The 12278-nt window shown below is 43.7% G+C and overlaps 1 protein-coding gene across 1 annotated transcript in view; it reads right to left on the reverse strand.

Annotated features, from left to right (window-relative positions):
- The window catches only part of LOC138582136 (zinc finger protein 585A-like), a 293496-nt gene that overhangs the window by 109414 nt on the left and 171804 nt on the right, over positions 1-12278 (reverse strand). Inside the window, exon 9 of the mRNA XM_069653148.1 lies at positions 6838-6954. Within this exon, the coding sequence (XP_069509249.1) occupies positions 6838-6954 (117 nt within the window). The remainder of the gene's footprint in view (positions 1-6837; positions 6955-12278) is intronic.

Below are 12278 nucleotides of genomic sequence, written 5' to 3' on the forward strand. Positions count from 1 at the left end.
ACAGACTATTTGCAAAGCTCAAAAAATGCGTTTTTCATACCACAGAAGTTGAGTTTCTCGGATTCATCCTGACACCTCAAGGAGTCCGAATGGACTCACGAAAGGTGGACGCCATCCTCAAATGGCCATCTCCTAGCTCAGTGAAGGGAGTTCAGAGCATGCTCGGCTTCGCCAATTTCTATCGAAGATTCATCCCGGAATTTTCCCAAACAGTCGAACCCATCACAGCTCTCCTAAAGAAAAACAAACACTTTGAATTGACTCTTGAGGCCGAACAAGCCTTTCAGGACCTGAAAACCAAATTCACCTCTGCACCTGTATTGAAGCACCCGCACCCAGATCTCCCTTACACTGTGGAAACCGACGCATCCAGTTCGGCCATGGGAGCTGTCCTGTCGCAAAGAGACCCAGAAACTAACCAACTACACCCTGTGGCCTTTTGGTCCAGGAAATTTTCTCCTCCTGAAATCAACTACGCAATTACCGACAAAGAGTTACTGGCTATTAAATCTGCTTTCAAGGCTTGGCGTCACTACCTTCTCGGGGCAAGACACACCATCACCGTAATTACGGACCACAGAAATTTACAGTATTTAAAGACGGCCAAAGCTCAATCTTCACTACAACTCCGATGGGCTCTATTCTTTGCGGAATTTGATTTCGTAATTACCTATCGCCCTGGCTGCAAGAATGGTAAAGCGGACGCCTTATCCCGGATTGGCATGGAAGAACCCAATTCGAGTTTAGAACCTGTGCCAATCATACCTGAACAAAGAATCTTAGGCCTAACTTCATTGCAAACTATTGAGGACATCCAAACGCAAGTAAAACAACTTCTAGACTCTTCAGCCTTACTGGAATGGAGTCAAAAGGGTCCTCATTACACCGTTAAGGATGATTTACCCTACTTCCAGGAGCGGTAGTTTCTGCCAAATAAAGAATTGCAAGAACTTGTTATTGCCCATCATCATGAATCATTAATGGAAGGACACCCTGGTATCGCTAAAACGGAGGAAAAAATCAAACGCCACTTCTGGTGGCCTTCTTGGAGAAAAGACATAAAGTCTTTTGTATTGTCTTGCGGAATTTGCACCCAAAACAAGGGTCAAAAGAAAAGTCCAGCCGGCCTACTTCAACCCTTGGATATTCCACCGGCACCATGGCACACCCTGTCAATGGACTTTATAACTGACCTGCCTCCTTGTGCTGGTTACAACACTATCCTTGTAATTGTGGATCTATTCTCCAAAATGGCCCACTTCATCCCTTTAAAAGGTTTGCCTTCAGCTTCCACCTTGGCCAAGGAATTTCTGGAGAATATAGTTTGCATACATGGTTTCCCTTCCATATTAGTCTCGGATCGTGGAAGTCAATTTATCTCCCATTTTTGGAAGAAGTGTTGCCAACTAGCACAAATAGATGTGTGGTTATCCACCAGCCACCACCCCCAGACCGACGGACAAACCGAGAGAACCAATCAGACTCTCGAGCTATATCTTCGGTGCATGTTACACCAATCCGAGTTAAATTGGAAAGACATCCTTTGGATCGCAGAATATGCATACAACAATTCAGTGCATTCTGGAACCGGACAAACTCCTTTTTATACTTTGTATGGTCACCATCCTCGGACCTCTGACCTAGATCCACCTCTGACCCTGGAAATGCCCGCAGTAAATCATCTGCATTCCACAATAACCCGAGCCTTCAAAGAAGCTGCAACTCATTTACAGCAAGCCAAGAAAAAGTATAAAGAAAACGCTGATTTGCACCGAAGTAAAACTCCTCCTTACCAAGTAGGAGACCAGGTATGGCTAGCAACGAAACATTTACCCCTCAAGGGCCCGCAAACCTTCAATCCCAGATTCATAGGACCTTATCCCATCAAGGCTATAATCAATCCCGTGGCCTTTAAACTGTATTTACCGTCTAACATGCGTATTCATCCAGTTTTTCATGCATCACTTTTGAAGCCAGTACAACCAGGGACCCGACTGTCCAAGCCTCCAGACCCAGTTCAAATTGAAGGGGAATTAGAATTCGAAGTTAAAGACATTTTAGACTCCAAGGTGTTAAAGTCAAAACTCTTCTATCTTGTTGACTGGAAGGGATATGGATCTCAGGAGAGATCGTGGGAGCCTAGTAACCATGTTCATGCACCTCGATTAATACAAAGGTTCCACCGGAGATTTCCGAACAAGCCAAAACCCCCGGAGGGAACAACCTTGGGAGGGGCCTTGAGGGGGGGTACTGTCATGATGCCTACCTCCAAGGAGCCAGGTCCGACCCAGCAACCCCAGAGCCAGGCATCATTCCCCCCAGGGAAGTGCCAGCGGGCCCAAGCTGGGGCTCTTTGGACACAGTCCTGGCGTCTTAGGCGCCAGGCTCATGTTGGACCCCTGTCCTGGCGCCTTAGGCGCCAGGCTCATAAAGCTAGACATGTGTTGAAGTGTTTTAATGTGCACTTACCTGATGCAGACCATGCTGCTACATCCAGGCCCTCTTGAGGCCTGAATGGAACTACTTTACCTGTGGGACTACTTTCCACCTGGGTGTGGTCGGGGAAGGATACATACCTGATCGGTGGAAGGATACATACCTGGAACTTCTTCCAAAGCTATTTAAACCACACCCGATCAGCAACTCACGCTTCGCGTTGTTCTGCTCCTCACAGCTGGACGCTCACCGTGTCAGCTCCTGCATCTGGACTTCAGCTACGCATGTCAGCATCCTGGGTCGCCTGCAAAGGGAGATAAGAGAGAATTGGAGAGAAAGAAGACCTTACCTGCTAAAGCAGCATCACGGAGACTTCACAGCGACGATCCTGAAAGGGAAGACATCATTTTAAAAGCATTTCTCTTCGATCGCTGCAGCGCTGCATTTCACTCACCTTTCCTGGGCGCCTCCATCTCAGCAGCGATCATCTGGATCCGCACCCACTTCCCGGAGCCTAGAGAGAAAAAGACATGAAAACAAGGTGAGAGAAGGAAGGGAATAGGAAAAGCTCAGTTCTAAGACTTACCTGTTGGGTCATTCCCATTTCATTTCGGGTCCTGCCACTTCCCGGCATTCCGGACCCCGGCCCCTATGGGGAAAAAAGACAAAGACATTGAATGAGCGAATGCAAAGACATTACCTGAAGGCTCATCCAGAACTTACCTGTCATTTACTGGAACTGCACGTTTCACTTTGGGTCGGCGCCATATCTCCGGCATTCCGAACCCCGGCCCCTAAGGGAAAAAAGACATAAGCATTAGCGCTTGCTGCAATAAGACAATGAACATTATTATTAAGCTTGAACTTTTGGACTTGCAACAGAACTCTTACAACGCCTCACCTGACTAGTCAAGCTTATTTTGGACTCCCATCAAACCTCAATCCAGTGAAGTAACTGGGTTTCAACGCGCACCTGCATCAGAAGCAGGATGGAGAACTCATCCTTCCAGACCCTAAGGTGAGACTTCACGGGGAATCGTGGAAGGGTATTGTGGAGGGTTGGAAGGGAGTGGGAGGCTTGAGCATTATTCCGTCAGTAGGTAATACTCCCTTTTCACGCACAGGGGAATATTCCTGCGAGCCAGAAAAGCCAGAGTAGAGGGGGCCTTCCTGTCCATCTTCAGAGTCCTGCGCTTCACCATTGAAGAAGCATCAGCACTCGAAGCCAGACCTGCGCCTCCGTGGGAATCAGGTGAGCGTGACAGGAAGCTAATAATGTGCCCGTTAATAACGGGCACATTATTAGCTCCCTGGTCCTTTAGCGGCTCCCGCTAAGGGACCTCGTAATGCAGCGTTAAGGGGTTAACGGCACCGGCATCCTTACCGGTGCCGTTAACCCCTTACTGCCGCACTCGTAATGAGGCCCTTGGGCCTCATTCCGAGTTTGGCGGTAATCATGGCGCATAGGGCTCAATGGGAATGGGGAAGGTGCAAATAACGGTACCGCAATTTGCGGTACCGTTATTTGCTCCCTGGACCCTTTGCGGGTCCCGTTAAGGCCACCTAGTAAAACCAGGCGGCCTTAGCGGGACCCGCAAAGGGACCTCGGAATAGGGGCGCAAAGGGTTTACCGGCACCTGTGTCCTTACCGGTGCCCGGTATCCCTTTGCGCCAGCCTGGGAATGAGACCCTTTGACTTTCAACAATAACATTGGAGTTCACAACTTCTTCCTTAAGGGTACAATGCATATTGACACTGTTTCTTACACTGATTTGTTATCCAAATGCAATGCAGGTTATATTCCTCTCCCCCTCGATTCCTACATGGAGGCCTTCTACACTGCCATCTTTGGGTTCCTTCTACAATACCATTTAGCTGTGGATAATGTTTCTTTTCCCAGTTTCCATCTTTAGGACAGCTATATCCTCTTCTATTTATAATTTCCTTTCTTTGGCTTAGACAATGCTGGGTATCATCTTCCCTTTTAAGTAATCTCCCTGTGTGTAGATTACATTTGTTTTGTTCAAATATTGTTCCTTCTTTACTTTGGCAATGGTGGTAATAATGCCTCTCCACTCGGGCTTTCTCAATATAAGCATTATGCCATAAATGCTTTAATTCATTAGTTTGGGATTCAAAAAGGTTGCTTTAAGTCAGCAGTCCATTGTGGAGTGGCCCATGGTTACCTAGCAAAGGCATCTCACAAGTCTTTCCCTTTGCCTGTTTTCGACCCGCTGCTGCTTTAACTCCTTCTCTCGCTGGGACCTTGCCGCCTGACAGCTCCGGTCACACTCTTGTTGCTTGCACCTTCTGTAAAGGGAGCCTGATTTGCATCTCACTTACTCCAGTGAACGCTAACCACCGGGGTAGGACCATGGGACAGCTAGTCTCCGCACTGCTACCCGCTGCACCATCTCTGCATTTCGGATTCCCAACTCCTATGACTCTCTCTATGCAACGCAACCCGCTGGAAACACAGTGGCGGCTCCGGCATCTTCTTCCTTCTGCTTCAGCTGCTCCCACTGCTGCTGTCTAATTGCCTGCACCTGAAGGGGCTTTAAATATTGAAAAGTCCCGCTCAGGTGTGGGTCATTAGAACCACTAGACTGCACACTACAGTTCTGTACCTCTGAGCCCCTCTTCCTCGTCTCAGTACCTAGAGTATTGTGGACTTGAATTCCCTAATGTTCTGATTCATTTTAACCTCAAAGTGTTCAATTTTATAATGGGCCATTAAGACCATGAGATCATTAGGAAAGTTGGCTTAGGGTACGCACAATTCTCCTGACCCGAGTCCCTACCCATGTGATCGTCCCACAGAACACCACCCTCAGGGCCAGGATGAGGTAGCGGCTGTCTCTGCCTGGCCACATGAGAAGGGCACCAGGCCAGGGTCTTTGAGATGATCACCTCAGATTCATCACAATTAGCTCTGCAGAGTGCCATATGATATTGTCTGTTTAGGCCCTTATTGATGTTGGCTATGCAAGTAAAAAGTGTCTGTTAGGCAGTACATATGTGTCACGTTGCACAATATGGGATTTGTGTTGGAAGTATGACCCAGAGAAGAGGTCATACGTTAGATTACGAATATCAGCTGGCTTCTATCTGCATGTACTCCTGCTCTCACAAAAGTGAACAGCTGCTGCTTTGGAGGTTGCTCCTTTTCTGTTCTTTGCACAGATTTGTGGAATTGTTTACCTCAGATCCTAATAGCTATAGAATTCTGCATACTTTTAGAAAATAATTAAAGATGATTTGTTCCCACACTGATCTCGCTGTTATTCAATTGTTCTGCTTCATACAGTGTCAGACGGCCCTACAGTGGAGATGGTTGTACTTTTAAAGGTTAATTAACATTAAATGACACATATAACATAACATGTTAAGTAGGTCTGCGAAGTGACCAAGTTATGAGTTGATACAAGTCAATGTAACTTTGGAAGTTCATTTGAAGTTGGAGCGTGTTTGAATTTGATTTCAATCAATGTAGTAATAAAAACTGCAAATTCTGTGCTATTGCTGGTGGTAAATCTGCCAATTTTCCTCCAACAATTGTCGGATTTACCATGCAGTAATTCCACCGGCTATAATTCCAGCAAAAACTATAATTTTGCGGTGTGCATGAAATGGTGGTAATTCCATTACTGCCAAAGAAACTAGCAGAAACGGATTTACCACAACTTCTTTCCCGCACTACCAAACCTGTAATGAGGCTCAATGCATACGTGTTTATTTTCCCTACAATCTAGAAAGCGACAAAGTAAGAAAGCAATGATTCCAGCTGAAGGATTTCTGAGGACTTGATGGCCTAAGTAGTAGATATCAATTGAAGAGAAAGCCTTCAGACATTGCTATGCAATGTTCTATGTTTATGTGTGCATTCTCTGCCAGCTAACCATCTGGAAGATATTAACAGAATAAGGCAATAACCCCCAGGTCGACACACCCTCCTCTACTCCCACCCAACCTGAGACTGAGTGATCTGCTCTCCCCCGTTTTCTCCCCTGGTTCCTTGTAGATCACTCGCTGCCATATTGCTCACCCTTCCCCACTTCCTTGTAGCTCTGTTTCTCTCATGTTGTCATTCCCTCTATGATTTGCTTCCTGAAGCTAGATCCAATCTCAATAAATTCAATAAAAGAATAATAATATGGAATTACTGACATTTTATGTTCATCTAAGTTATGAAATGTTATCAGCTGTATATTATGTACTTATGAATATGACAAGTAGCATTTGATAATAGTTTTATATTTTAAAAATGAAAAAGGGGACATGTAGAGTTTAAAACGTGAAAATATTGGGTGGTTCCAGATGTATGACAAAAATATCAAGATTTTCAATTGATTCACTGAGAGATCGCAACATTTAAAATAAGCTATTAGAGGCCAACTCACCTACACTGGGACACGTTGCTGGTGCCAATTGCTCTGAGCCATTCAGATCTATGTAAAACGGCACTTCCTCCTGCTTAATCCTAAATAAAATGTCTGGGCTGATGGATGGATAAGAAGCTATGAAAACAAATACACAGTATTAAACAAAGGTAGGTGTATCTAATTTACTCATAATACATGCCAAGAATGTACCGGGTAAAAATAAAAGCTATAAGCACATTGTGATGTTTTTAACCAGTAAATAAAACAAGGTATTAAAAGAAAACTAAAAGCCCAAAGGAATGCAATGAGAATAACAGGATTCCAAGAGTTGTTAATCCTAAATTGATGTTTGTCCACAGGATCACCTACTCCATCTACATCATGTTTTGGTGGAACAAGTATGTTTAAGACATCAATTCTTCAGGCTGATCCTGAGAACGAGCTGGCCATGTTACCCAATACTACTTGACCAAACAATTATGATTACCATTGGGATGTGCCAGGCTTCCAAAAATATCAGAAATAAGGGAACAAAAAACAAGAGCAGACATTCAAATTATTAGCAAAACACTTTATTACTGTCTCTCGTTACATAATTCCAGCACATAAACAAGGCACCACATCAAACATCCCCCCCAAATCACGGGTCACATGAGATAATTCAGCTGTTTAACACATAGTTATGAAAGACATCAAGCTTTATTGAACACATTTTCTTTGGCGGAATGTTTTTCCTGCTCCCGTTGCAGATCGGAAAAGAAACCCCCATTACTCTCAACCTTCATCCTGCTCCACATTTTGTTTGTTTTTATTTCATTTTATTCACTTTTCAGCAGATAAAGCATGCTTTAAACAACAAATGATATACCACCATAACCACCATACACCCATAACCCGAGTTTTGACCACAACCGAGTCTTCATTTTCCTACAGCATTTCATAAGTTTATATGATGAAAGATTATAGTACTGTCTCAGGGTTTTCTCAAGTCCCACACCATCCTCGCCCTGCCAACCTTTTCCTTATTGGACAGAAAAGTACTAAGGCTTTGCCCTGCCATGCACATGTGGAGTCTTATTCAGTTTTCTCGGTCGTAGTAGAAGATCTTCCCATCTATATATGAAATCGTTCCATAAGTCATTAGGCATTAGGTCTAGTGGATGTAGGAAGAGTATAATTACGCATTGGTGTTACAGTAGACAAGATCTCTCCTCCATTGCCCCTCTGGTAGGGGAGGTGTTCCTGCCCCAGCGCATACCGTTTTGACGCTTAGCTAATAGGGATGCTGTGACATTTAATATTGGAAGTTGTCGCCAAAATGGCCAAGAGGAGTGCTTGTGGGGACTTGGGAATATCTACCTCCTCAGTGTTTACTATTAACTGACACAATTGTTCCCAAAATAAGATTATCCAAGTGTACAAGATCAGCCGAGGAGGTCTCGGATCTTCACGCATTTGTCTAACACTCTGGGTATAAAAGCGTGTAGTATGTAGGGTGTGTGATACATGTGTTTTAAAGTCTTAGTGAATATATTTATGTAGACAATTCAGTTAAATGGTTGTGATCTAACTACAGGCCCTACCTGAGTCCTCATCCAACAATGGTTCTCCCAGGGCATCCTTCCGCCTACCGTGGGCTCCACCAGCACCCAGCATATTACCAGTCTACACCTTGGCATCTGGTTCTGAGACTATATGTGATTAGGAAGTGGGTTAGATAATGCAGTCCAGTAGCTCAGAAGTAACCGGCTCTGTTGGGAATTCAGAGTAATATTCTTTAAGAGCTCCTCTACGCTGATGAAACAGGAGGGACCTCAAGGTGCCCACTCACAAACCACACACTCCCAGTGCCCAAGGTTATTAAGTGTTATAAATGTTCGTATGCATACCTGTCCGATGGTGCAGACTCCCAGTCTTTGAAACAGATGCTGGAATTGTTGCTCATATGTTAACGGGAGCCCATGCAAACCTGAATACCGGGAGTTTGAGTGAGTAGACGGTATCTTCGTATCTTGGTTTTGTGATCCTCCTAAGTACTGGCCACTTAGTGTATCAAGGTTGCAGTCTTCTCCCAGTTACCCTTGGTCAATCAGGAAATCCTGCAGAGATAGCGGGAGGGCAAGAGCCTACGCATTTGGAACATGATAGCTCCTGGTCCTACCAATACCATTGTAACGCAAACTGTGCTTCTATTACATTATAATGAAGCCTGACATCAGGGACACGCAATTCACCTTACACATATGGCCTTGTAAGGACACTGACGGCCATCTTTGGCTGATTGCCAGCCAAGATTAGCCAGACGACTAACTATGTAAACCGCTTAAAATATAACTGCAGAGAGATAATCAGGATTTTTGGAACATTTACGACATCTTAGGTACCAGCACAATCTCTATCATTGAGAGACCCGCCCCAAAAAATATTAACCACCATAGTCACTCATATATTGACTAGCTTTTATACCTGATTTTCTACCTTGATGTAATTGTCCAGTTTTCACATAAAACCAAACTCACACTCCCCGAAATTAAACCATACACTGGTTGAGAGGGAGCAGCTCAGATTTGCTCCAATTTATATTTGACCCCATGGTAGACCAGTAGGCATATGGGCCTCATTACGAGTTAGGCGCTGCGGTAATGCGGCGGTAACAGTATTACTGTCACATTTTTACAGCACCTCCTAACTACAAGTTTGGCGGAAAGTAGTTAGGATTCACCTCCAGCCATGAGCTGAAGGTAAATCCGCCAGCTTTCTGCCAAGTTTTGGCAGAATTACCATGGCAGAATTTCCACTGCAGTAATTACACTAAAAATGCCCTATAGAGCCCAATGGACTCTGAAAAAATGTGGACTCACTCCGCCACCTCCACTTGTAAACTGGCGGTAAATCCGCTGGATTAAGTGGCGGTAACGGTGGTATTCTGGCAGATTTACCACCAGAATACCAGCCAACTCATAATGACCCGTATCCCAAAAATAGGGGTCAACATTTGTTCCAAATGTTGCAAATAGTAATGAGATGATATTCCCCTTATGTGAATTTCAATCTCTTTGCCTGTATGCTTGTGTCTCAACAGACAGGCTTAGGTATCTATTGCTGGGGAAAACAACAATGGAGACAGGGGACAACCATGTCTGGTGCCATTTGATAATACAAACGACTCTGAGATTGTATTATTAGTCAGTACAGATGCCCTCAGAGAGACACAGAGCAAGCCTACCAACTTAATAAAAGATGACCCAAGAAATCTACAGAACTTCAAATAGAAAAGCCACTCGACAGAGTCAAAGGCCTTTTCAGGGTGTAAAGTTGGTAGCACAGTGTTGACACCACCACCCACATTATATAGTGTAAAGAACAGCCTCCGTATATTGGCAATTGTTGTGTGCCCTGGTATAAAATCCATTTGGTCCAGAAGAACTATGTCCGGCATATGCTTTCACAGCTTAGCCCCTAACAATTTAGCTAAGGTTTTATTAGCAGTATTCACCAGGGATATATGCTGTTACAATTAGCACTCCTCCGGGGATTGTCTGCTTTCAGTAACACCATGATAAGTGCAGTCCTAGGGGTTTCAGGAAGGTTCCCGCCTTAAAGAGATGCCTCATACGTTAATGTATTAATGGGTTGGGGAAAAACCTCCGCAAAGAACTCCCTGTAGAATTCAGAGGTAAGGTCATCTATGCCTTGAGCCTTTCTATTCAGAAGCAGCCTCACTGCTTGGCAAAGTTCTTCCGCTATAGTCAGCTCTTCCATAAGAGAACTCAATTCCAAGCTCACCTTCCCAATATCCTTATCATTCAGAAATGTACTAATCTCATCGGCCCTTCATGCACACTTCTTTATGGCATACCACAAGGCTCTGTACTTATCCCTCTGCTTTTCTCCCTCTACATTATCCTCTCTCTGCTCTTCTTAAAACATATCTTACCATTTCTTCACCAATGATGCACACATTTTATTCTCTTTCAACTCATTTAATAATTCAGCCCATTTCTCTGTCTCCAACTGTCTATCCTCAATACAACTTTGGATGTTCTCTCACTTTCTGCACCTTAATACCTCTAAAACCAAGATCCTATTCTTCTTTGCCAACACTGTAGCCACCCCTCTCCCTCTACCGTCCCTCTCTTTTCCTCCTTCTTCCCTCCACTTATCTACCTCTGCTCGCTATGTAGGAATTATCTTCAATTCTTCCCTTTCCTTCTCTCTCCATATCTCGAACACTGTCTACTCCCGTCATTTCTATCTGTGTAACATTCGTTGTGCTCACCCTTTCTTGTCTTTTCACGCCATCAAGCTTCTTATGATATCTCTAATTTTCTCTCTTGATTGATTACTATTCTGCTCTCCTCCTCGTCCTTCTTGCCTCCCTTACGATCTGTCTATAACTCGGCTGCACGCTGCTTATTCTCAATTTCCACACGCACCTCTATTGCTTCCTCTCTATTATCTATTTCACTTCTACCTTTTGATGCACATATCCTTTTTCACCTTCTATTGTCTACAAATGTATCATGGTCTCGTCTCACTCTATCTTTAATCCCTTATTTCTTTTTATTCTCCGTCTTGCTCTCTTTGTCCTCAAAACCAATTACTACTTACTGTTTCCCAGACTCCCCACTGTATCATCACATTTTCACCCTTTTTCTTGCCTTGCTCCACAACATTGCAATGCCCTTCCCCTCTCCTTTCGTTCATCATCCTTTCTTTGCATTTTTGAAACCCGACTCGAAGCACACCTTCTCTCGTCACTTTCTAGCAACTGACTTCTTTTCTTTCTTCTTTCACTGTTTACTTCTCTGGCTTGAATGATTTGTCATCAGTAGCTTCATTATTGTACTGTTTTTTACGATTATGTTTAGAAAAAGTACTCAATAAATCCAAATAAATTCAAACATAAAGAGAGAGCTTTTCTGGTCCAAATTAAACATAAGGCAAAACAGACATTTTGTCAATACAGCATATAAAAGAAAAGACCTGGAGGAAAAGATAAAACCTGTTTTTAAAGACATGGAGAAGACGCTAAATAGAAACATTTGCGTTCCTAGGCTCAGCTCATTTATACCAAATGAAATTGTTGATTCAATGGTTTAAGGGCGTCTTAATACCACATGATAACCAGGTATTACTAATGGGTAAACAAGAAGGCATTAACCAAAGGGAGCAGAACAAGTAACACGTCAATGGAGTAGTCTTGTCTTCATTTCTTGTGTTCATTTGCACACCTGGAAAGGGAGCCAAATCACCAAACCAAAAGATGAAAATAATTTCCTTTAAAGTAGATATTGATTTAAGTGTACAAAAAGTAAGTAATTACAGTGCATGAATATGAATTTAGGGTGGTGGTGTTAAGTCACTTCCATCCATTTCATAATCACTCAACAAATTGTCATACTGTGATTTTCTGTTGTGGGGAAACCAAAAAAGGATAATAGTTTGAAAAATGTGCA

The sequence above is a fragment of the Ambystoma mexicanum genome, chromosome 3q (assembly GCF_040938575.1).
Source record: "Ambystoma mexicanum isolate Mex_15411 chromosome 3q, UKY_AmexF1_1, whole genome shotgun sequence".
Lineage (NCBI taxonomy): Eukaryota > Metazoa > Chordata > Amphibia > Caudata > Ambystomatidae > Ambystoma > Ambystoma mexicanum.